Source organism: Brassica napus, chromosome C4 (genome assembly GCF_020379485.1).
Source record: "Brassica napus cultivar Da-Ae chromosome C4, Da-Ae, whole genome shotgun sequence".
In the NCBI taxonomy this organism is placed as follows: Eukaryota; Viridiplantae; Streptophyta; class Magnoliopsida; order Brassicales; family Brassicaceae; genus Brassica; species Brassica napus.
This window is the reverse complement of record NC_063447.1, coordinates 50,666,574-50,693,118: the sequence shown is the minus strand read 5'-3', so window position 1 is coordinate 50,693,118 and position 26,545 is coordinate 50,666,574. Positions and strand designations below refer to the sequence as shown.

At 30.9% G+C, this 26,545-nt stretch overlaps 5 protein-coding genes and 1 pseudogene across 5 annotated transcripts; all 6 read left to right on the top strand.

The window, feature by feature from the left end:
* Window positions 1-10: 10 nt before the first annotated feature.
* On the top strand, window positions 11-2,422 carry LOC125586383 (F-box/kelch-repeat protein At3g27150-like). Its single transcript, XM_048756425.1, has one exon. It carries the CDS (start codon window positions 930-932, stop codon window positions 2,271-2,273), a length of 1,344 nt encoding a protein of 447 aa, XP_048612382.1. The 5' UTR covers window positions 11-929; the 3' UTR covers window positions 2,274-2,422.
* A 33-nt stretch (window positions 2,423-2,455) lies between these two features.
* LOC125586384 (F-box/kelch-repeat protein At3g27150-like) lies at window positions 2,456-6,524 on the top strand. The gene has a single exon (XM_048756426.1). It carries the CDS (start codon window positions 4,456-4,458, stop codon window positions 5,797-5,799), a length of 1,344 nt encoding a protein of 447 aa, XP_048612383.1. The 5' UTR covers window positions 2,456-4,455; the 3' UTR covers window positions 5,800-6,524.
* Window positions 6,525-10,266: 3,742 nt separating this feature from the next.
* Window positions 10,267-13,749, top strand: LOC125586382 (F-box/kelch-repeat protein At3g27150-like). Its single transcript, XM_048756424.1, has one exon. The coding sequence runs from the start codon at window positions 10,267-10,269 to the stop codon at window positions 11,608-11,610; it is 1,344 nt and encodes a 447-aa protein (XP_048612381.1). The 3' UTR covers window positions 11,611-13,749.
* A 42-nt stretch (window positions 13,750-13,791) lies between these two features.
* LOC125586381 (F-box/kelch-repeat protein At3g27150-like) lies at window positions 13,792-15,135 on the top strand. Its single transcript, XM_048756423.1, has one exon. The coding sequence runs from the start codon at window positions 13,792-13,794 to the stop codon at window positions 15,133-15,135; it is 1,344 nt and encodes a 447-aa protein (XP_048612380.1).
* Window positions 15,136-17,303: 2,168 nt separating this feature from the next.
* LOC125586380 lies at window positions 17,304-20,250 on the top strand (annotated as a pseudogene).
* An 84-nt stretch (window positions 20,251-20,334) lies between these two features.
* Window positions 20,335-22,353, top strand: LOC125586379 (F-box/kelch-repeat protein At3g27150-like). The gene has a single exon (XM_048756421.1). The coding sequence runs from the start codon at window positions 20,847-20,849 to the stop codon at window positions 22,188-22,190; it is 1,344 nt and encodes a 447-aa protein (XP_048612378.1). The 5' UTR covers window positions 20,335-20,846; the 3' UTR covers window positions 22,191-22,353.
* The last annotated feature ends 4,192 nt before the right edge of the window (window positions 22,354-26,545 follow it).

Below are 26,545 nucleotides of genomic sequence, written 5' to 3'. Positions count from 1 at the left end.
TTTCTTTGAAAACCTAATAAATATCCTCAGACAATTAACAATAACTTAGTCAAAACTGCAAACAATCACTAATTAGTAGTCTTATCGTGTATGGTAAAGATTTAAATAAACTCATAAAAGTTTAGTCAAAATTTCCAGATAATTTATTACTTGTATTTATGGTAGAAGGTTGAATAAGGATATTGTATTAATATGGTAAGAAAATTAAACAAAACGTAATAATTATGGTAGAGCTAAAATTCAAAACACATATGCTATATATATCTGAGTAACTTAGTCAAGATTTCTTATGCATCTTTTCAACTAACTAAATATAACTGGGATTGAAGAGAGCATTCAATAAAGAATTTCTATCACTTTTTAAGGTACACATGCAAATTTTATGATAAATCTAATCACCAGTGTGATATTATTACATATCAGATTTTTATATTGCATCACTATCACATAATATATTAATCTTTGTCATAATATGCTTAGTTTTGAAATTATATTGATTTACTTATAAGAAATAATACATATTCCCAATTTGATATTTTGAAAGTTCTTTAAATAGAAAAATTATAATCGTAAAAGGCATGTAATTATATGTTTTAGAACAGTGCTTGTCCATTTCCGTCGTGTTGCATAAATTTAAATTACATTTTTCTAGTGGCTCACATTATTGTATAGACTAAGGAAATATTTTTCTTAATCTCTTGAAATATTAAATTTTCAAAACATTAAATTATATAGATGCATTAATTAATTATTTTCTTGCAATTTTTGAGTTTATATTAGTTAATGCAATTTTTGAATCTCTTTGATTTCCCAGTTCATATAACAGAATCTCATTATTGTTTCTTTAAATAAAATTTGGGAGTTCAAATACTTAAAATTGTTTGTAATTATATGTAGTAAAAAAAATTCTGTTAGATTCTTGGAATTGAATGCTGTTATTCATAGTATTATTTTGGAATTTACAGGAATTAATGTCAAAAGAGATGGCTAAAATAAATCGAGATGTGCTAATGCTAAGAGAAGATCAGGCTCCTAAAGTTGGAGCAAGCTTGAGCCAATCTGAACCAAGGAAGATTTCAATGGTTGGCATTAAACCTCACATACCTGACTTGAATGTGAAACCTTGTTCTGATTCCGACGAGGAAGAAAAAGGAGAAATTGCAAAAGAATTTCAGAATCTTGCAGGTTTAAAAACTCATGATGCCTGTTATGTTGATCATAAGCTTTTGTACGAGCTTGAGGTCGAGATCATTGCTCGTCTACCATGCTTTGAATACTGGAAACTGCAGTTTCTTAACAAGAAATTCTTGCAGTTATTAAAGAGCTGTGAAATTTTCAGGGTGAGAGAAGAAAGGGGACTTGTGAAACCCTATGTGATTTTGCATTCAGGGGCTGTATCTAATTGGGAAATGTTTGATAAGGATTTTAAAACCTTTCGGAGACTTCCTAAAGTTCCTTCTTCTGACTATTGCTTTTTCCACAGCGATAAGGAAACAGTTAGTGTGGGTACTCAACTAATTGTCATAGGGAGAGAAATAGATGGAATTGTGGTGTTTCGCTATGAGCTAGAGAATCATAAGTGGTTCAAAGGTCCTTCAATGATCACACCGAGGGCCATGTACGGTTCTGCGAGCCATGGTAAAACCGCATTTTTTGCAGGAGGCATTAAAATGGATGAAAATGGGAACCCTATTGTTGTGCAAACTGTAGAAAAGTATAATGCTGATACAAAAAGGTGGACTATGATTAATGGAATGCATAAAGCAAGGAAGTTCAGCTCAGGATGTTTCTTGCGTGGAAAATTTTACGTCCTCGGTGGCCGAGATGATAATGATAAACACCTCACTTGTGGAGAAAGTTATGATGAGACGACAAATTCTTGGGAGTTGATACCTGACATGCTAAAAGACATGACAGTCATTGCGCATTCCCAATCTCCGCCCCTTATTGCTGTGGTTGATGACAATCTATACATGTTAGAAACATCTTTGAACGAGCTTCGGGTATATGATATAAACACAAATATTTGGAAGAAACTTGGTGTTGTCCCTGTGAGCGCAAACGCTGCCTTCGGTTGGGGGATTGCGTTTAAATCGATGGGAGACAGACTTCTGGTGATTGGAACTTCTCACTCTTGGCATAGGAAGACAGTAGTTCACTCATGCCGTCCTTCTCCAGACGTGGAAGAGCAGCACTGGGAAGAAATAAAACATTGGTGTGTTGGTGCTGAGCTCCCACAGTTTATTCATAACTGTTGTGTGATGTTTGCTTAAAGTTTTTTCCAAGGAAAACTTGGAAACTTATTTGTTTTTGCATTTGTGCTTAAAGTTGTTGCATTTGGTTTTAAGTTGTTTGGTTTGTGTTTTTCTGATTTTTTTGTTTTTCATTTGGGATAAAAATGTTGTTGTTTTTCGTTTTTTTAAGTGCTTATGTTTGTGAAAAAAATACTAATGTTGTCTATGTAATGGTTATTTATTTATTTTGGTTTTGTTTTTTCCCTCTTCAGCCATAAATGTCACCTAGTCATGTTCAGTTAAAATCACTATCTGGTTTCAGTTTATTTTCCAAAATTTTAGGTTTGTAAAAGTTATAACACATTAAAATCGTATCTTAATTTATTTTTTTAGGTCGGATAACTAGAGTTTTTAAGGTCATTTGGCTTTTAACCATAAACCATGGTTGTATCTATTTTTATTTAAAAAATCCCTCTTTTATTTTATATGGTTACATAATGGAATTTCTATAAGATTTTACTAAAACAGAGAATAAACTAATTTAGTTTTGGTAATTTTAATATATCATTTTGTCGTATTTTCTGTGAACCCAATATTTATTATTTACACAGAGGTGCGGAAAAATAACGGAGTTGTAAATAGTTAGAAATAAAAGAGCAACATTAATAAATATGTGCTTATTTATCTACAAATAATAATAAGGATAAGGTTGTTATTTCTTAATATTATTACATGTCAGTTCGATACTAGCGGCTTGATCTCTGTAACTATTTATTAGATCATCCCAATTTCAAAACTCTTTATCGTTTATCCAAGATCAATGATTTGAGTTCGCAATATTTTATTTCCTTGAAGCCGATTTAAAGAACTCTCTGAAGCTATAGAGCATCAAATTTTTCTTCTGAGAAGTGAACATTGTAAGCTACTTAAAAGGTATCGGAGAAACAATAAATATCCGTTGCACATTGTAACATAAATTCATTTCTATATATTCTCAGAGTAACCAAATACAGTTTGGTTCGAATCAGGTTAATCACATGGTATTAAATTAATACTCGACTTTCGATTTATAAATTTAATGTGTTATATAAGCAAATAGACTTTGATCGAAGAAAATATACAAAATGGACTTTCATTATAGATGGAAAGTAATCTTTTAATTTAAAATGGAACCATTTTATTTCGCAAGTATCAACTTTGTCATTTATTGTTCTTCAATAATGCATACATTTAAAAAACATTGCAATGAAATAAAATAATTAATTTAATTGAATGCCAAAAAGTATTCAAAACATTTCTTTGAAAACCTAATAAATATCCTCAGACAATTAACAATAACTTAGTCAAAACTGCAAACAATCACTAATTAGTAGTCTTATCGTGTATGGTAAAGATTTAAATAAACTCATAAAAGTTTAGTCAAAATTTCCAGATAATTTATTACTTGTATTTATGGTAGAAGGTTGAATAAGGATATTGTATTAATATGGTAAGAAAATTAAACAAAACGTTATAATTATGGTAGAGCTAAAATTCAAAACACATATGCTATATATATCTGAGTAACTTAGTCAAGATTTCTTATGCATCTTTTCAACTAACTAAATATAACTGGGATTGAAGAGAGCATTCAATAAAGAATTTCTATCAGTTTTTAAGGTACACATGCAAATTTTATGATAAATCTAATCACCGGTGATATTATTACATATCAGATTTTTATATTGCATCACTATCACATAATATATTAATCTTTGTCATAATATGCTTAGTTTTGAAATTATATTGATTTACTTATAAGAAATAATACATATTCCCAATTTGATATTTTGAAAGTTCTTTAAATAGAAAAATTATAATCGTAAAAGGCATGTAATTATATGTTTTAGAACAGTGCTTGTCCATTTCCGTCGTGTTGCATAAATTTAAATTACATTTTTCTAGTGGCTCACATTATTGTATAGACTAAGGAAATATTTTTCTTAATCTCTTGAAATATTAAATTTTCAAAACATTAAATTATATAGATGCATTAATTAATTATTTTCTTGCAATTTTTGAGTTTATATTAGTTAATGCAATTTTTGAATCTCTTTGATTTCCCAGTTCATATAACAGAATCTCATTATTGTTTCTTTAAATAAAATTTGGGAGTTCAAATACTTAAAATTGCTTGCAATTATATGTAGTAAAAATAATTCTGTTAGATTCTTGGAATTGAATGCTGTTATTCATAGTATTATTTTGGAATTTACAGGAATTAATGTCAAAAGAGATGGCTAAACTAAATCGAGATGTGCTAATGCTAAGAGAAGATCAGGCTCCTAAAGTTGGAGCAAGCTTGAGCCAATCTGAACCAAGGAAGATTTCAATGGTTGGCATTAAACCTCACATACCTGACTTGAATGTGAAACCTTGTTCTGATTCCGACGAGGAAGAAAAAGGAGAAATTGCAAAAGAATTTCAGAATCTTGCAGGTTTAAAAACTCATGATGCCTGTTATGTTGATCATAAGCTTTTGTACGAGCTTGAGGTCGAGATCATTGCTCGTCTACCATGCTTTGAATACTGGAAACTGCAGTTTCTTAACAAGAAATTCTTGCAGTTATTAAAGAGCTGTGAAATTTTCAGGGTGAGAGAAGAAAGGGGACTTGTGAAACCCTATGTGATTTTGCATTCAGGGGCTGTATCTAATTGGGAAATGTTTGATAAGGATTTTAAAACCTTTCGGAGACTTCCTAAAGTTCCTTCTTCTGACTATTGCTTTTTCCACAGCGATAAGGAAACAGTTAGTGTGGGTACTCAACTAATTGTCATAGGGAGAGAAATAGATGGAATTGTGGTGTTTCGCTATGAGCTAGAGAATCATAAGTGGTTCAAAGGTCCTTCAATGATCACACCGAGGGCCATGTACGGTTCTGCGAGCCATGGTAAAACCGCATTTTTTGCAGGAGGCATTAAAATGGATGAAAATGGGAACCCTATTGTTGTGCAAACTGTAGAAAAGTATAATGCTGATACAAAAAGGTGGACTATGATTAATGGAATGCATAAAGCAAGGAAGTTCAGCTCAGGATGTTTCTTGCGTGGAAAATTTTACGTCCTCGGTGGCCGAGATGATAATGATAAACACCTCACTTGTGGAGAAAGTTATGATGAGACGACAAATTCTTGGGAGTTGATACCTGACATGCTAAAAGACATGACAGTCATTGCGCATTCCCAATCTCCGCCCCTTATTGCTGTGGTTGATGACAATCTATACATGTTAGAAACATCTTTGAACGAGCTTCGGGTATATGATATAAACACAAATATTTGGAAGAAACTTGGTGTTGTCCCTGTGAGCGCAAACGCTGCCTTCGGTTGGGGGATTGCGTTTAAATCGATGGGAGACAGACTTCTGGTGATTGGAACTTCTCACTCTTGGCATAGGAAGACAGTAGTTCACTCATGCCGTCCTTCTCCAGACGTGGAAGAGCAGCACTGGGAAGAAATAAAACATTGGTGTGTTGGTGCTGAGCTCCCACAGTTTATTCATAACTGTTGTGTGATGTTTGCTTAAAGTTTTTTCCAAGGAAAACTTGGAAACTTATTTGTTTTTGCATTTGTGCTTAAAGTTGTTGCATTTGGTTTTAAGTTGTTTGGTTTGTGTTTTTCTGATTTTTTTGTTTTTCATTTGGGATAAAAATGTTGTTGTTTTTCGTTTTTTTAAGTGCTTATGTTTGTGAAAAAAAATACTAATGTTGTCTATGTAATGGTTATTTATTTATTTTGGTTTTGTTTTTTCCCTCTTCAGCCATAAATGTCACCTAGTCATGTTCAGTTAAAATCACTATCTGGTTTCAGTTTATTTTCCAAAATTTTAGGTTTGTAAAAGTTATAACACATTAAAATCGTATCTTAATTTATTTTTTTAGGTCGGATAACTAGAGTTTTTAAGGTCATTTGGCTTTTAACCATAAACCATGGTTGTATCTATTTTTATTTAAAAAATCCCTCTTTTATTTTATATGGTTACATAATGGAATTTCTATAAGATTTTACTAAAACAGAGAATAAACTAATTTAGTTTTGGTAATTTTAATATATCATTTTGTCGTATTTTCTGTGAACCCAATATTTATTATTTACACAGAGGTGCGGAAAAATAACGGAGTTGTAAATAGTTAGAAATAAAAGAGCAACATTAATAAATATGTGCTTATTTATCTACAAATAATAATAAGGATAAGGTTGTTATTTCTTAATATTATTACACTAGGATAAGACCCGCGCCTTGCGCGGAATTAAGTTATTATTTTTATTATATTTTGGAGAATGAAACAATAGTTTGGCTTCATTTGGATTAGGGGTGTTCAATCCAGATATCGGGTTGGTTTCGATTCGGTTCGGTTTTTTTTCGGTATTTTGGTTAGTAAAATATAACTACTATTCTAAATCCATATTTACTTTGACTTTAATCTTTCACATACTTTTGAAAGATTTCAACTGGACAACTAAATTGATCAGCCAATCTTGTTGCTTTAAATCATTAGTATATATATATATATATATATATTATTTAGTTTGAATATTTATTAAATAAAAATTCATATGCGTTATATTTTATGATCATTTGTAACTTATTATAACAAAAAAATAATCTATTGATCACAAAATTTTCAGAGTGAGAATCTTCAAATTTTTAATAATATATAGACGTTTTGAAAAATTCAAAATATAACATATAAGAAAAAATATAAATGTTTTTATTATATATTTAATGTGATTTTTTAATATCTTTTAATAATATAAAATTAAAAAAAGAACTAAGATACCAAAATTGTTATCAAATATTTATTATTCATAATAATTAATTTTCATATATACGTTAATCATATTAGGTAATTTCGTAGCTTCTAATTAAGGAAAGTGCAAAAACAATATTTGGTAGATTATTTATCAATTTGAATATTCGATAGTTAGTTTAATAAAAAATATAATGTAAGTTAAGATGGACCAACCTATTTTTTTTAAGAATAGTATATTTTATATAGTCATTTATTAAATGAGAATTTATAATCATACACTTCTATGATCATTCATATCGTTTTATAACTGAATATTTAAATCATCGATAACAAAATTTTCAATGTGAAATCTTTAATAAGTTTATAATTTATAAATGTTTTTGAAAATTCATTGAAAGTTTTAATATTAAAATATTTATGTAATCTTATGGTATATAGTTTAATCTATATATATATATATATATGTTTTATTATTAAATGATATTTTTTACTCATATGGTTTTAAAATCATGTGTATCTTCTTATAATATTGAATAAAAGTTCATTTTAATACAATTTTATGATCATTTGTAACTTATTATGACAAAAAAAATAATCTATTGATCACAAAATTTTAAGAGTGGTGATCTTCAAATTTCTAATAATTTATAGACGTTTTGAAAAATTCAAAATATAACATATAAAAAAATATAAATGTTTTTTATTATATATTTAATGTGATTTTTAATATCTTTTAATAATATAAAAATTTTAAAAAGAACTAAGATACAAAAATTGTTATCAAATATTTATTATTCATAATAATTAATTTTCACATATATGTTAATCATATTAGGTAATTTCGTAGCTTTTATTTAAGGAAAGTGCAAAACATTTTTTGGTACGTTATTTATCAATTCGATAGTTAGTTTAATAAAAAGTGTAATATAAGTTAAGATGGACCAACCTATTTTTCTAAGAATAGTATATTTTATATAGTTATTTATTAAATAAGAATTTATAATCATACGGTTCTATGATCATTCATATCATTTTATAACAAAATATTTAAATCATCGATAACAAAATTTTCAATTTGAAATCTTTAATAAGTTTATAATTTATAAATGTTCTTGAAAATTCATTGAAACTTTTAATATTAAAATATTTATGTAATCCTATGGTATATAGTGTTTAATCTATATATATATATATATATTTATTTTATTATTAAATGATATTTTTTACTCATATGGTTTTAAAATCATGTGTATCTTCTTATAATAAAAATGTTAAACCATTGATCATTAATTTTTAACATAATAATTTTAATAGTTTTAGTCATTTGTTGTCGTTTTTAAAAATTCAAAATATAACATATACGAAAAAATCTAAATTTTACTTTTATAGCTAATTTGATTGTTTAATTTATTTTAATAATATAAAATTAAACAAAAAATGATGGAGGAGATATAAATTGTTATCAAATCTTTATTATTAAAATCATTAATTTTCATATATATATTAGTCATTTATGGTAATTCCGTAGGTTTGATTTAAGGAAAGAAAATAACATATCATATCATTATATCATATAGTTTGACCAACTTATGTATCTAACAACATATAAAAATCGAATGTGGACCTACTTATTTTTCAATTGAATGTAATTGACTACCTAATTGAGTGCCACCTATGCATTGGGGCCTATTTTAATTAATACAAAATTGAGGTTACATCTTTTCAAATGTTCCTCAATTAATATATAGGGGATGTCAGTTCGATACTAGCGGCTTGATCTCTGTAACTATTTATTAGATCATCCCAATTTCAAAACTCTTTATCGTTTATCCAAGATCAATGATTTGAGTTCGCAATATTTTATTTCCTTGAAGCCGATTTAAAGAACTCTCTGAAGCTATAGAGCATCAAATTTTTCTTCTGAGAAGTGAACATTGTAAGCTACTTAAAAGGTATCGAAGAAACAATAAATATCCGTTGCACATTGTAACATAAATTCATTTCTATATATTCTCAGAGTAACCAAATACAGTTTGGTTCGAATCAGGTTAATCACATGGTATTAAATTAATACTCGACTTTCGATTTATAAATTTAATGTGTTATATAAGCAAATAGACTTTGATCGAAGAAAATATACAAAATGGACTTTCATTATAGATGGAAAGTAATCTTTTAATTTAAAATGGAACCATTTTATTTCGCAAGTATCAACTTTGTCATTTATTGTTCTTCAATAATGCATACATTTAAAAAACATTGCAATGAAATAAAATAATTAATTTAATTGAATGCCAAAAAGTATTCAAAACATTTCTTTGAAAACCTAATAAATATCCTCAGACAATTAACAATAACTTAGTCAAAACTGCAAACAATCACTAATTAGTAGTCTTATCGTGTATGGTAAAGATTTAAATAAACTCATAAAAGTTTAGTCAAAATTTCCAGATAATTTATTACTTGTATTTATGGTAGAAGGTTGAATAAGGATATTGTATTAATATGGTAAGAAAATTAAACAAAACGTTATAATTATGGTAGAGCTAAAATTCAAAACACATATGCTATATATATCTGAGTAACTTAGTCAAGATTTCTTATGCATCTTTTCAACTAACTAAATATAACTGGGATTGAAGAGAGCATTCAATAAAGAATTTCTATCAGTTTTTAAGGTACACATGCAAATTTTATGATAAATCTAATCACCAGTGATATTATTACATATCAGATTTTTATATTGCATCACTATCACATAATATATTAATCTTTGTCATAATATGCTTAGTTTTGAAATTATATTGATTTACTTATAAGAAATAATACATATTCCCAATTTGATATTTTGAAAGTTCTTTAAATAGAAAAATTATAATCGTAAAAGGCATGTAATTATATGTTTTAGAACAGTGCTTGTCCATTTCCGTCGTGTTGCATAAATTTAAATTACATTTTTCTAGTGGCTCACATTATTGTATAGACTAAGGAAATATTTTTCTTAATCTCTTGAAATATTAAATTTTCAAAACATTAAATTATATAGATGCATTAATTAATTATTTTCTTGCAATTTTTGAGTTTATATTAGTTAATGCAATTTTTGAATCTCTTTGATTTCCCAGTTCATATAACAGAATCTCATTATTGTTTCTTTAAATAAAATTTGGGAGTTCAAATACTTAAAATTGTTTGTAATTATATGTAGTAAAAAACTTCTGTTAGATTCTTGGAATTGAATGCTGTTATTCATAGTATTATTTTGGAATTTACAGGAATTAATGTCAAAAGAGATGGCTAAACTAAATCGAGATGTGCTAATGCTAAGAGAAGATCAGGCTCCTAAAGTTGGAGCAAGCTTGAGCCAATCTGAACCAAGGAAGATTTCAATGGTTGGCATTAAACCTCACATACCTGACTTGAATGTGAAACCTTGTTCTGATTCCGACGAGGAAGAAAAAGGAGAAATTGCAAAAGAATTTCAGAATCTTGCAGGTTTAAAAACTCATGATGCCTGTTATGTTGATCATAAGCTTTTGTACGAGCTTGAGGTCGAGATCATTGCTCGTCTACCATGCTTTGAATACTGGAAACTGCAGTTTCTTAACAAGAAATTCTTGCAGTTATTAAAGAGCTGTGAAATTTTCAGGGTGAGAGAAGAAAGGGGACTTGTGAAACCCTATGTGATTTTGCATTCAGGGGCTGTATCTAATTGGGAAATGTTTGATAAGGATTTTAAAACCTTTCGGAGACTTCCTAAAGTTCCTTCTTCTGACTATTGCTTTTTCCACAGCGATAAGGAAACAGTTAGTGTGGGTACTCAACTAATTGTCATAGGGAGAGAAATAGATGGAATTGTGGTGTTTCGCTATGAGCTAGAGAATCATAAGTGGTTCAAAGGTCCTTCAATGATCACACCGAGGGCCATGTACGGTTCTGCGAGCCATGGTAAAACCGCATTTTTTGCAGGAGGCATTAAAATGGATGAAAATGGGAACCCTATTGTTGTGCAAACTGTAGAAAAGTATAATGCTGATACAAAAAGGTGGACTATGATTAATGGAATGCATAAAGCAAGGAAGTTCAGCTCAGGATGTTTCTTGCGTGGAAAATTTTACGTCCTCGGTGGCCGAGATGATAATGATAAACACCTCACTTGTGGAGAAAGTTATGATGAGACGACAAATTCTTGGGAGTTGATACCTGACATGCTAAAAGACATGACAGTCATTGCGCATTCCCAATCTCCGCCCCTTATTGCTGTGGTTGATGACAATCTATACATGTTAGAAACATCTTTGAACGAGCTTCGGGTATATGATATAAACACAAATATTTGGAAGAAACTTGGTGTTGTCCCTGTGAGCGCAAACGCTGCCTTCGGTTGGGGGATTGCGTTTAAATCGATGGGAGACAGACTTCTGGTGATTGGAACTTCTCACTCTTGGCATAGGAAGACAGTAGTTCACTCATGCCGTCCTTCTCCAGACGTGGAAGAGCAGCACTGGGAAGAAATAAAACATTGGTGTGTTGGTGCTGAGCTCCCACAGTTTATTCATAACTGTTGTGTGATGTTTGCTTAAAGTTTTTTCCAAGGAAAACTTGGAAACTTATTTGTTTTTGCATTTGTGCTTAAAGTTGTTGCATTTGGTTTTAAGTTGTTTGGTTTGTGTTTTTCTGATTTTTTTGTTTTTCATTTGGGATAAAAATGTTGTTGTTTTTCGTTTTTTTAAGTGCTTATGTTTGTGAAAAAAAATACTAATGTTGTCTATGTAATGGTTATTTATTTATTTTGGTTTTGTTTTTTCCCTCTTCAGCCATAAATGTCACCTAGTCATGTTCAGTTAAAATCACTATCTGGTTTCAGTTTATTTTCCAAAATTTTAGGTTTGTAAAAGTTATAACACATTAAAATCGTATCTTAATTTATTTTTTTAGGTCGGATAACTAGAGTTTTTAAGGTCATTTGGCTTTTAACCATAAACCATGGTTGTATCTATTTTTATTTAAAAAATCCCTCTTTTATTTTATATGGTTACATAATGGAATTTCTATAAGATTTTACTAAAACAGAGAATAAACTAATTTAGTTTTGGTAATTTTAATATATCATTTTGTCGTATTTTCTGTGAACCCAATATTTATTATTTACACAGAGGTGCGGAAAAATAACGGAGTTGTAAATAGTTAGAAATAAAAGAGCAACATTAATAAATATGTGCTTATTTATCTACAAATAATAATAAGGATAAGGTTGTTATTTCTTAATATTATTACATGTCAGTTCGATACTAGCGGCTTGATCTCTGTAACTATTTATTAGATCATCCCAATTTCAAAACTCTTTATCGTTTATCCAAGATCAATGATTTGAGTTCGCAATATTTTATTTCCTTGAAGCCGATTTAAAGAACTCTCTGAAGCTATAGAGCATCAAATTTTTCTTCTGAGAAGTGAACATTGTAAGCTACTTAAAAGGTATCGGAGAAACAATAAATATCCGTTGCACATTGTAACATAAATTCATTTCTATATATTCTCAGAGTAACCAAATACAGTTTGGTTCGAATCAGGTTAATCACATGGTATTAAATTAATACTCGACTTTCGATTTATAAATTTAATGTGTTATATAAGCAAATAGACTTTGATCGAAGAAAATATACAAAATGGACTTTCATTATAGATGGAAAGTAATCTTTTAATTTAAAATGGAACCATTTTATTTCGCAAGTATCAACTTTGTTATTTATTGTTCTTCAATAATGCATACATTTAAAAAAATTGCAATGAAATAAAATAATTAATTTAATTGAATGCCAAAAAGTATTCAAAACATTTCTTTGAAAACCTAATAAATATCCTCAGACAATTAACAATAACTTAGTCAAAACTGCAAACAATCACTAATTAGTAGTCTTATCGTGTATGGTAAAGATTTAAATAAACTCATAAAAGTTTAGTCAAAATTTCCAGATAATTTATTACTTGTATTTATGGTAGAAGGTTGAATAAGGATATTGTATTAATATGGTAAGAAAATTAAACAAAACGTTATAATTATGGTAGAGCTAAAATTCAAAACACATATGCTATATATATCTGAGTAACTTAGTCAAGATTTCTTATGCATCTTTTCAACTAACTAAATATAACTGGGATTGAAGAGAGCATTCAATAAAGAATTTCTATCAGTTTTTAAGGTACACATGCAAATTTTATGATAAATCTAATCACCAGTGATATTATTACATATCAGATTTTTATATTGCATCACTATCACATAATATATTAATCTTTGTCATAATATGCTTAGTTTTGAAATTATATTGATTTACTTATAAGAAATAATACATATTCCCAATTTGATATTTTGAAAGTTCTTTAAATAGAAAAATTATAATCGTAAAAGGCATGTAATTATATGTTTTAGAACAGTGCTTGTCCATTTCCGTCGTGTTGCATAAATTTAAATTACATTTTTCTAGTGGCTCACATTATTGTATAGACTAAGGAAATATTTTTCTTAATCTCTTGAAATATTAAATTTTCAAAACATTAAATTATATAGATGCATTAATTAATTATTTTCTTGCAATTTTTGAGTTTATATTAGTTAATGCAATTTTTGAATCTCTTTGATTTCCCAGTTCATATAACAGAATCTCATTATTGTTTCTTTAAATAAAATTTGGGAGTTCAAATACTTAAAATTGTTTGTAATTATATGTAGTAAAAAACTTCTGTTAGATTCTTGGAATTGAATGCTGTTATTCATAGTATTATTTTGGAATTTACAGGAATTAATGTCAAAAGAGATGGCTAAACTAAATCGAGATGTGCTAATGCTAAGAGAAGATCAGGCTCCTAAAGTTGGAGCAAGCTTGAGCCAATCTGAACCAAGGAAGATTTCAATGGTTGGCATTAAACCTCACATACCTGACTTGAATGTGAAACCTTGTTCTGATTCCGACGAGGAAGAAAAAGGAGAAATTGCAAAAGAATTTCAGAATCTTGCAGGTTTAAAAACTCATGATGCCTGTTATGTTGATCATAAGCTTTTGTACGAGCTTGAGGTCGAGATCATTGCTCGTCTACCATGCTTTGAATACTGGAAACTGCAGTTTCTTAACAAGAAATTCTTGCAGTTATTAAAGAGCTGTGAAATTTTCAGGGTGAGAGAAGAAAGGGGACTTGTGAAACCCTATGTGATTTTGCATTCAGGGGCTGTATCTAATTGGGAAATGTTTGATAAGGATTTTAAAACCTTTCGGAGACTTCCTAAAGTTCCTTCTTCTGACTATTGCTTTTTCCACAGCGATAAGGAAACAGTTAGTGTGGGTACTCAACTAATTGTCATAGGGAGAGAAATAGATGGAATTGTGGTGTTTCGCTATGAGCTAGAGAATCATAAGTGGTTCAAAGGTCCTTCAATGATCACACCGAGGGCCATGTACGGTTCTGCGAGCCATGGTAAAACCGCATTTTTTGCAGGAGGCATTAAAATGGATGAAAATGGGAACCCTATTGTTGTGCAAACTGTAGAAAAGTATAATGCTGATACAAAAAGGTGGACTATGATTAATGGAATGCATAAAGCAAGGAAGTTCAGCTCAGGATGTTTCTTGCGTGGAAAATTTTACGTCCTCGGTGGCCGAGATGATAATGATAAACACCTCACTTGTGGAGAAAGTTATGATGAGACGACAAATTCTTGGGAGTTGATACCTGACATGCTAAAAGACATGACAGTCATTGCGCATTCCCAATCTCCGCCCCTTATTGCTGTGGTTGATGACAATCTATACATGTTAGAAACATCTTTGAACGAGCTTCGGGTATATGATATAAACACAAATATTTGGAAGAAACTTGGTGTTGTCCCTGTGAGCGCAAACGCTGCCTTCGGTTGGGGGATTGCGTTTAAATCGATGGGAGACAGACTTCTGGTGATTGGAACTTCTCACTCTTGGCATAGGAAGACAGTAGTTCACTCATGCCGTCCTTCTCCAGACGTGGAAGAGCAGCACTGGGAAGAAATAAAACATTGGTGTGTTGGTGCTGAGCTCCCACAGTTTATTCATAACTGTTGTGTGATGTTTGCTTAAAGTTTTTTCCAAGGAAAACTTGGAAACTTATTTGTTTTTGCATTTGTGCTTAAAGTTGTTGCATTTGGTTTTAAGTTGTTTGGTTTGTGTTTTTCTGATTTTTTTGTTTTTCATTTGGGATAAAAATGTTGTTGTTTTTCGTTTTTTTAAGTGCTTATGTTTGTGAAAAAAAATACTAATGTTGTCTATGTAATGGTTATTTATTTATTTTGGTTTTGTTTTTTCCCTCTTCAGCCATAAATGTCACCTAGTCATGTTCAGTTAAAATCACTATCTGGTTTCAGTTTATTTTCCAAAATTTTAGGTTTGTAAAAGTTATAACACATTAAAATCGTATCTTAATTTATTTTTTTAGGTCGGATAACTAGAGTTTTTAAGGTCATTTGGCTTTTAACCATAAACCATGGTTGTATCTATTTTTATTTAAAAAATCCCTCTTTTATTTTATATGGTTACATAATGGAATTTCTATAAGATTTTACTAAAACAGAGAATAAACTAATTTAGTTTTGGTAATTTTAATATATCATTTTGTCGTATTTTCTGTGAACCCAATATTTATTATTTACACAGAGGTGCGGAAAAATAACGGAGTTGTAAATAGTTAGAAATAAAAGAGCAACATTAATAAATATGTGCTTATTTATCTACAAATAATAATAAGGATAAGGTTGTTATTTCTTAATATTATTACATGTCAGTTCGATACTAGCGGCTTGATCTCTGTAACTATTTATTAGATCATCCCAATTTCAAAACTCTTTATCGTTTATCCAAGATCAATGATTTGAGTTCGCAATATTTTATTTCCTTGAAGCCGATTTAAAGAACTCTCTGAAGCTATAGAGCATCAAATTTTTCTTCTGAGAAGTGAACATTGTAAGCTACTTAAAAGGTATCGGAGAAACAATAAATATCCGTTGCACATTGTAACATAAATTCATTTCTATATATTCTCAGAGTAACCAAATACAGTTTGGTTCGAATCAGGTTAATCACAGGGTATTAAATTAATACTCGACTTTCGATTTATAAATTTAATGTGTTATATAAGCAAATAGACTTTGATCGAAGAAAATATACAAAATGGACTTTCATTATAGATGGAAAGTAATCTTTTAATTTAAAATGGAACCATTTTATTTCGCAAGTATCAACTTTGTTATTTATTGTTCTTCAATAATGCATACATTTTAAAAAAATTGCAATGAAATAAAATAATTAATTTAATTGAATGCCAAAAAGTATTCAAAACATTTCTTTGAAAACCTAATAAATATCCTCAGACAATTAACAATAACTTAGTCAAAACTGCAAACAATCACTAATTAGTAGTCTTATCGTGTATGGTAAAGATTTAAATAAACTCATAAAAGTTTAGTCAAAATTTCCAGATAATTTATTACTTGTATTTATGGTAGAAGGTTGAATAAGGATATTGTATTAATATGGTAAGAAAATTAAACAAAACGTTATAATTATGGTAGAGCTAAAATTCAAAACACATATGCTATATATATCTGAGTAACTTAGTCAAGATTTCTTATGCATCTTTTCAACTAACTAAATATAACTGGGATTGAAGAGAGCATTCAATAAAGAATTTCTATCACTTTTTAAGGTACACATGCAAATTTTATGATAAATCTAATCACCAGTGTGATATTATTACATATCAGATTTTTATATTGCATCACTATCACATAATATATTAATCTTTGTCATAATATGCTTAGTTTTGAAATTATATTGATTTACTTATAAGAAATAATACATATTCCCAATTTGATATTTTGAAAGTTCTTTAAATAGAAAAATTATAATCGTAAAAGGCATGTAATTATATGTTTTAGAACAGTGCTTGTCCATTTCCGTCGTGTTGCATAAATTTAAATTACATTTTTCTAGTGGCTCACATTATTGTATAGACTAAGGAAATATTTTTCTTAATCTCTTGAAATATTAAATTTTCAAAACATTAAATTATATAGATGCATTAATTAATTATTTTCTTGCAATTTTTGAGTTTATATTAGTTAATGCAATTTTTGAATCTCTTTGATTTCCCAGTTCATATAACAGAATCTCATTATTGTTTCTTTAAATAAAATTTGGGAGTTCAAATACTTAAAATTGTTTGTAATTATATGTAGTAAAAAAAATTCTGTTAGATTCTTGGAATTGAATGCTGTTATTCATAGTATTATTTTGGAATTTACAGGAATTAATGTCAAAAGAGATGGCTAAAATAAATCGAGATGTGCTAATGCTAAGAGAAGATCAGGCTCCTAAAGTTGGAGCAAGCTTGAGCCAATCTGAACCAAGGAAGATTTCAATGGTTGGCATTAAACCTCACATACCTGACTTGAATGTGAAACCTTGTTCTGATTCCGACGAGGAAGAAAAAGGAGAAATTGCAAAAGAATTTCAGAATCTTGCAGGTTTAAAAACTCATGATGCCTGTTATGTTGATCATAAGCTTTTGTACGAGCTTGAGGTCGAGATCATTGCTCGTCTACCATGCTTTGAATACTGGAAACTGCAGTTTCTTAACAAGAAATTCTTGCAGTTATTAAAGAGCTGTGAAATTTTCAGGGTGAGAGAAGAAAGGGGACTTGTGAAACCCTATGTGATTTTGCATTCAGGGCTGTATCTAATTGGGAAATGTTTGATAAGGATTTTAAAACCTTTCGGAGACTTCCTAAAGTTCCTTCTTCTGACTATTGCTTTTTCCACAGCGATAAGGAAACAGTTAGTGTGGGTACTCAACTAATTGTCATAGGGAGAGAAATAGATGGAATTGTGGTGTTTCGCTATGAGCTAGAGAATCATAAGTGGTTCAAAGGTCCTTCAATGATCACACCGAGGGCCATGTACGGTTCTGCGAGCCATGGTAAAACCGCATTTTTTGCAGGAGGCATTAAAATGGATGAAAATGGGAACCCTATTGTTGTGCAAACTGTAGAAAAGTATAATGCTGATACAAAAAGGTGGACTATGATTAATGGAATGCATAAAGCAAGGAAGTTCAGCTCAGGATGTTTCTTGCGTGGAAAATTTTACGTCCTCGGTGGCCGAGATGATAATGATAAACACCTCACTTGTGGAGAAAGTTATGATGAGACGACAAATTCTTGGGAGTTGATACCTGACATGCTAAAAGACATGACAGTCATTGCGCATTCCCAATCTCCGCCCCTTATTGCTGTGGTTGATGACAATCTATACATGTTAGAAACATCTTTGAACGAGCTTCGGGTATATGATATAAACACAAATATTTGGAAGAAACTTGGTGTTGTCCCTGTGAGCGCAAACGCTGCCTTCGGTTGGGGGATTGCGTTTAAATCGATGGGAGACAGACTTCTGGTGATTGGAACTTCTCACTCTTGGCATAGGAAGACAGTAGTTCACTCATGCCGTCCTTCTCCAGACGTGGAAGAGCAGCACTGGGAAGAAATAAAACATTGGTGTGTTGGTGCTGAGCTCCCACAGTTTATTCATAACTGTTGTGTGATGTTTGCTTAAAGTTTTTTCCAAGGAAAACTTGGAAACTTATTTGTTTTTGCATTTGTGCTTAAAGTTGTTGCATTTGGTTTTAAGTTGTTTGGTTTGTGTTTTTCTGATTTTTTTGTTTTTCATTTGGGATAAAAATGTTGTTGTTTTTCGTTTTTTTTAAGTGCTTATGTTTGTGAAAAAAAATACTAATGTTGTCTATGTAATGGTTATTTATTTATTTTGGTTTTGTTTTTTCCCTCTTCAGCCATAAATGTCACCTAGTCATGTTCAGTTAAAATCACTATCTGGTTTCAGTTTATTTTCCAAAATTTTAGGTTTGTAAAAGTTATAACACATTAAAATCGTATCTTAATTTATTTTTTTAGGTCGGATAACTAGAGTTTTTAAGGTCATTTGGCTTTTAACCATAAACCATGGTTGTATCTATTTTTATTTAAAAAATCCCTCTTTTATTTTATATGGTTACATAATGGAATTTCTATAAGATTTTACTAAAACAGAGAATAAACTAATTTAGTTTTGGTAATTTTAATATATCATTTTGTCGTATTTTCTGTGAACCCAATATTTATTATTTACACAGAGGTGCGGAAAAATAACGGAGTTGTAAATAGTTAGAAATAAAAGAGCAACATTTATAAATATGTGCGTATTTATCTACAAATAATAATAAGGATAAGGTTGTTATTTCTTAATATTATTACATGTCAGTTCGATACTAGCGGCTTGATCTCTGTAACTATTTATTAGATCATCCCAATTTCAAAACTCTTTATCGTTTATCCAAGATCAATGATTTGAGTTCGCAATATTTTATTTCCTTGAAGCCGATTTAAAGAACTCTCTGAAGCTATAGAGCATCAAATTTTTCTTCTGAGAAGTGAACATTGTAAGCTACTTAAAAGGTATCGGAGAAACAATAAATATCCGTTGCACATTGTAACATAAATTCATTTCTATATATTCTCAGAGTAACCAAATACAGTTTGGTTCGAATCAGGTTAATCACAGGGTATTAAATTAATACTCGACTTTCGATTTATAAATTTAATGTGTTATATAAGCAAATAGACTTTGATCGAAGAAAATATACAAAATGGACTTTCATTATAGATGGAAAGTAATCTTTTAATTTAAAATGGAACCATTTTATTTCGCAAGTATCAACTTTGTTATTTATTGTTCTTCAATAATGCATACATTTAAAAAACATTGCAATGAAATAAAATAATTAATTTAATTGAATGCCAAAAAGTATTCAAAACATTTCTTTGAAAACCTAATAAATATCCTCAGACAATTAACAATAACTTAGTCAAAACTGCAAACAATCACTAATTAGTAGTCTTATCGTGTATGGTAAAGATTTAAATAAACTCATAAAAGTTTAGTCAAAATTTCCAGATAATTTATTACTTGTATTTATGGTAGAAGGTTGAATAAGGATATTGTATTAATATGGTAAGAAAATTAAACAAAACGTTATAATTATGGTAGAGCTAAAATTCAAAACACATATGCTATATATATCTGAGTAACTTAGTCAAGATTTCTTATGCATCTTTTCAACTAACTAAATATAACTGGGATTGAAGAGAGCATTCAATAAAGAATTTCTATCATTTTTAAGGTACACAGGCAAATTTTATGATAAATCTAATCACCAGTGATATTATTACATATCAGATTTTTATATTGCATCACTATCACATAATATATTAATCTTTGTCATAATATGCTTAGTTTTGAAATTATATTGATTTACTTATAAGAAATAATACATATTCCCAATTTGATATTTTGAAAGTTCTTTAAATAGAAAAATTATAATCGTAAAAGGCATGTAATTATATGTTTTAGAACAGTGCTTGTCCATTTCCGTCGTGTTGCATAAATTTAAATTACATTTTTCTAGTGGCTCACATTATTGTATAGACTAAGGAAATATTTTTCTTAATCTCTTGAAATATTAAATTTTCAAAACATTAAATTATATAGATGCATTAATTAATTATTTTCTTGCAATTTTTGAGTTTATATTAGTTAATGCAATTTTTGAATCTCTTTGATTTCCCAGTTCATATAACAGAATCTCATTATTGTTTCTTTAAATAAAATTTGGGAGTTCAAATACTTAAAATTGCTTGCAATTATATGTAGTAAAAATAATTCTGTTAGATTCTTGGAATTGAATGCTGTTATTCATAGTATTATTTTGGAATTTACAGGAATTAATGTCAAAAGAGATGGCTAAACTAAATCGAGATGTGCTAATGCTAAGAGAAGATCAGGCTCCTAAAGTTGGAGCAAGCTTGAGCCAATCTGAACCAAGGAAGATTTCAATGGTTGGCATTAAACCTCACATACCTGACTTGAATGTGAAACCTTGTTCTGATTCCGACGAGGAAGAAAAAGGAGAAATTGCAAAAGAATTTCAGAATCTTGCAGGTTTAAAAACTCATGATGCCTGTTATGTTGATCATAAGCTTTTGTACGAGCTTGAGGTCGAGATCATTGCTCGTCTACCATGCTTTGAATACTGGAAACTGCAGTTTCTTAACAAGAAATTCTTGCAGTTATTAAAGAGCTGTGAAATTTTCAGGGTGAGAGAAGAAAGGGGACTTGTGAAACCCTATGTGATTTTGCATTCAGGGGCTGTATCTAATTGGGAAATGTTTGATAAGGATTTTAAAACCTTTCGGAGACTTCCTAAAGTTCCTTCTTCTGACTATTGCTTTTTCCACAGCGATAAGGAAACAGTTAGTGTGGGTACTCAACTAATTGTCATAGGGAGAGAAATAGATGGAATTGTGGTGTTTCGCTATGAGCTAGAGAATCATAAGTGGTTCAAAGGTCCTTCAATGATCACACCGAGGGCCATGTACGGTTCTGCGAGCCATGGTAAAACCGCATTTTTTGCAGGAGGCATTAAAATGGATGAAAATGGGAACCCTATTGTTGTGCAAACTGTAGAAAAGTATAATGCTGATACAAAAAGGTGGACTATGATTAATGGAATGCATAAAGCAAGGAAGTTCAGCTCAGGATGTTTCTTGCGTGGAAAATTTTACGTCCTCGGTGGCCGAGATGATAATGATAAACACCTCACTTGTGGAGAAAGTTATGATGAGACGACAAATTCTTGGGAGTTGATACCTGACATGCTAAAAGACATGACAGTCATTGCGCATTCCCAATCTCCGCCCCTTATTGCTGTGGTTGATGACAATCTATACATGTTAGAAACATCTTTGAACGAGCTTCGGGTATATGATATAAACACAAATATTTGGAAGAAACTTGGTGTTGTCCCTGTGAGCGCAAACGCTGCCTTCGGTTGGGGGATTGCGTTTAAATCGATGGGAGACAGACTTCTGGTGATTGGAACTTCTCACTCTTGGCATAGGAAGACAGTAGTTCACTCATGCCGTCCTTCTCCAGACGTGGAAGAGCAGCACTGGGAAGAAATAAAACATTGGTGTGTTGGTGCTGAGCTCCCACAGTTTATTCATAACTGTTGTGTGATGTTTGCTTAAAGTTTTTTCCAAGGAAAACTTGGAAACTTATTTGTTTTTGCATTTGTGCTTAAAGTTGTTGCATTTGGTTTTAAGTTGTTTGGTTTGTGTTTTTCTGATTTTTTTGTTTTTCATTTGGGATAAAAATGTTGTTGTTTTCCGTTTTTTTAAGTGCTTATGTTTGTGAAAAAAAATACTAATGTTGTCTATGTAATGGTTATTTATTTATTTTGGTTTTGTTTTTTTCCCTCTTCAACCATAAATGTCACCTAGTCATGTTCAGTTAAAATCACTATCTGGTTTCAGTTTATTTTCCAAAATTTTAGGTTTGTAAAAGTTATAACACATTAAAATCGTATCTTAATTTATTTTTTTAGGTCGGATAACTAGAGTTTTAAAGGTCATTTGGCTTTAACCATAAACCATGGTTGTATCTATTTTTATTTAAAAAATCCCTCTTTTATTTTATATGGTTACATAATGGATTTTCTATAAGATTTTACTAAAACAGAGAATAAACGAATTTAGTTTTGGTAATTTTAATATATCATTTTGTCGTATTTTCTGTGAACCCAATATTTATTATTTACACAGAGGTGCGGAAAAATAACGGAGTTGTAAATAGTTAGAAATAAAAGAGCAACATTTATAAATATGTGCTTATTTATCTACAAATAATAATAAGGATAAAGTTGTTATTTCTTAATATTATTACATGTCATTTCGATACTAGCGGCTTGATCTCTGTAACTATTTATTAGATCATCCCAATTTCAAAACTCTTTATCGTTTATCCAAGATCAATGATTTGAGTTCGCAATATTTTATTTCCTTGAAGCCGATTTAAAGAACTCTCTGAAGCTATAGAGCATCAAATTTTTTTTCTGAGAAGTGAACATTGTAAGCTACTTTAAAGGTATCGGAAAAACAATAAATATCCGTTGCACATTGTAACATAAATTCATTTCTTTATATTCTCAGAGTAACCAAATACAGTTTGGTTGGAATCAGGTTAATCACAGGGTATTAAATTAATACTCGACTTTCGATTTATAAATTTAATGTGTTATATAAGCAAATAGACTTTGATCGAAGAAAATATACAAAATGGACTTTCATTATAGATGGAAAGTAATCTTTTAATTTAAAATGGAACCATTTTATTTCGCAAGTATCAACTTTGTTATTTATTGTTCTTCAATAATGCATACATTTTAAAAAAATTGCAATAAAATAAAATAATTAATTTAATTGAATGCCAAAAAGTATTCAAAACATTTCTTTGAAAACCTAATAAATATCCTCAGACAATTAACAATAACTTAGTCAAAACACTACAAGAAAACGTGCCCATAACAACGAACATTTACGACGAAAATATTTCGTCGTAAATTTACATGGTGTTTACAACGAAATTACGCGGAATCTAATTTTCATCGTAAATGCCACGTAAATTTACGACGAATAGATTTCGTCGTAAACTCCATGTAAGTTTACGACGAATGTACGTGGAATGAGAAATACGTCGTAATCATTACATCGACATTACAACGAAGCATGTTACCGTTATATTTAGGTGAAAACGTGTATTCAATGTGCTTTAACTTACCTAATTTCGTCGTAAAGTCGTTGTAAATAATATGTTAAAACCATGTAAAATCCATGTAAAATATTCCTTGTAAAATCGTTGTTATATTTCAACTACCCAACTCGAAAATTTCTCTATATATATGTCATTTCCCACAACTCTCTTCCTCACAACACACAAACGGGAGAAAAAAAATCCGAAAAAAAATCAGAAAAAAAAAGATTTCAAAAAAAAATCTAAGAAAAAAATGGCCGGTGGCGGTAGTATTTACGAGTTACGGAGTTGGATGTATTTGCACACAGATTCCGACGAGAGGGTGACAAACGTATTTCTGAGCGGGTTAGAGACATTCATGCACCAGGCGGGCTGTACACCGATCACACAGGAAAGCGGTAAGATGTTCTGCCCCTGTCGGAAATGCAAGAATTCAAAATTTACACGTAGTGACACTGTATGGAAGCATTTAGTAAACAGAGGATTTACACCACAGTACTACATTTGGTATCAACATGGAGAGGGTTATGGGGGAAATGAAGCTAGTAGTAGTAATAATAATTTTGAGGATGGTCATCATAGTGAAGAACCGAATCATTTGCATAATGAATATAATTATCATCAAGATCATGAGCAGATGGTAGATCATGATAGGGTTCAAGATATGATTAGTGATGCATTTTTAGAAACAACTACAACAATAACTGATGGAACTGGAAATGTAGAAGAACCTAATTTGGATGCAAAAAGGTTTTATGAAATGCTAGATGCTGCAAATCAACCAATCTACACTGGTTGTAGAGAAGGTCTCTCTAAATTGTCTCTAGCAGCTAGGATGATGAATATTAAAACAGATCATAATTTACCTGAGAATTGCATGGATGCATGAGCGGAGTTGTTTAAAGAGTATTTGTCAGAAGACAACGTGTCTGCTGAATCTTATTATGAGATTCAGAAATTGGTTTATAGTCTTGGGTTGCCTTCGGAGATGATTGATGTTTGCATCAACAACTGCATGATCTACTGGAAAGAAGATGACAAGTTAGAAGAGTGTCGATTCTGCAAAAAACCACGATTCAAACCGCAAGGCCGTGGGAGGAATAGGGTACCGTACCAAAGGATGTGGTACCAATTACAGACAGATTGAAAAGATTATATCAATCTGAGAGGACTGCTGCGTCGATGAGGTGGCATGCGGAACATGTCTAGAGAGATGGTGAGGTTGCACATCCATCAGACGCAAGAGCGTGGAAACATTTCAACAAGGTACACGCAGATTTTGCTACAAATATTCGGAATGTCTATCTTGGGTTATGCACCGATGGATTTAGTCCATTTGGAATGTCTGGTAGACAATATTCTTTGTGGCCAGTCATTCTTACGCCGTACAATTTACCGCCGGATATGTGCATGGAACAAGAATTTCTATTTTTGACCATATTAATCTCTGGGCCGAAGCATCCAAAACGGTCTCTTGATGTTTTTCTTCAACCGTTGATAGAAGAGCTAAAGCAATTGTGGTCAGAAGGGGTGAGGACGTACGATTGTTCCTTGAAAAACAATTTTACGATGCGAGCAGTTCTGCTGTGGACGATAAGTGATTTCCCTGCTTATGGGATGTTGTCTGGCTGGACAACACATGGAAGATTATCTTGTCCATATTGTCTTGGATCGACGGATGCTTTGAACTGAAGAATGGTAGGAAGAGTTGTTGGTTTGACTGTCATCGTCGCTTTCTTCCACTTGCCCATCCGTACAGAAGAAATAAGACATTGTTTCGGCACAAAAAAATTGTCAGAGACGGTCCTCCTCCATATCTCACCGGCCAGCAGATCGAAGCAGACATTGATTATTACGGAGCTCAGGAAACAGTTAAAGTTGGAGGAAATTGGCATGTTCCTGGAAATATGCCTGATGGGTATGGTGTGTCTCACAATTGGCATAAGAAGAGTATATTTTGGGAGCTACCCTATTGGAAGGATCTTCTCTTACGCCACAATCTGGATGTCATGCATATTGAGAAGAACTTTTTTGAGAACATCATGAATACATTACTTAACGTCCCTGGGAAGACAAAAGATAACAAAAAGTCAAGGATGGACTTACCTGATATTTGCTCAAGAAGTGAGTTACATATCAAGAGCAATGGAAACGTTTCTGTTCCCATCTTCCGGTTGTCATCAGAAGCCAAAACAACCTTGTTTGACTGGGTTGCATCAGAAGTTAAGTTTCCTGATGGTTATGTTTCAAATCTGTCAAGATGTGTTGAACGAGGTCAAAAGTTCTCCGGAATGAAGAGTCATGATTGTCATGTGTTTATGCAACGACTACTTCCATTTGCTTTTGCCGAGCTCCTTCCAGCAAATGTCCATGAAGCACTTGCAGGTAATTATAAAACGTTAATATATATACATATGTTATGAAATGTTATTAATTTGATTACTTTTGCAATATACAGCCATCGGCGCTTTTTTCAGAGATCTCAGCACACGTACGTTCAAGGAAGAAGTCATCGAACAACTTCATCATAACATTCCGATCATATTGTGCAACCTGGAGAAGATATTTCCTCCTTCATTTTTTGACGTCATGGAGCATCTAGTTGTCCACCTACCGTATGAAGCATTGCTTCGTGGACCTGTTCACAACGGATGGATGTATCCATATGAGCGACAGATGAAACATTTGAAGGGGAAAGCAAGAAATCTTGCAAAGGTGGAAGGTTCAATAGTTGCGGGAAGTTTGACAGCCGAAACATCTAACTTCACATCATACTACTTTGCTCCAACTGTTC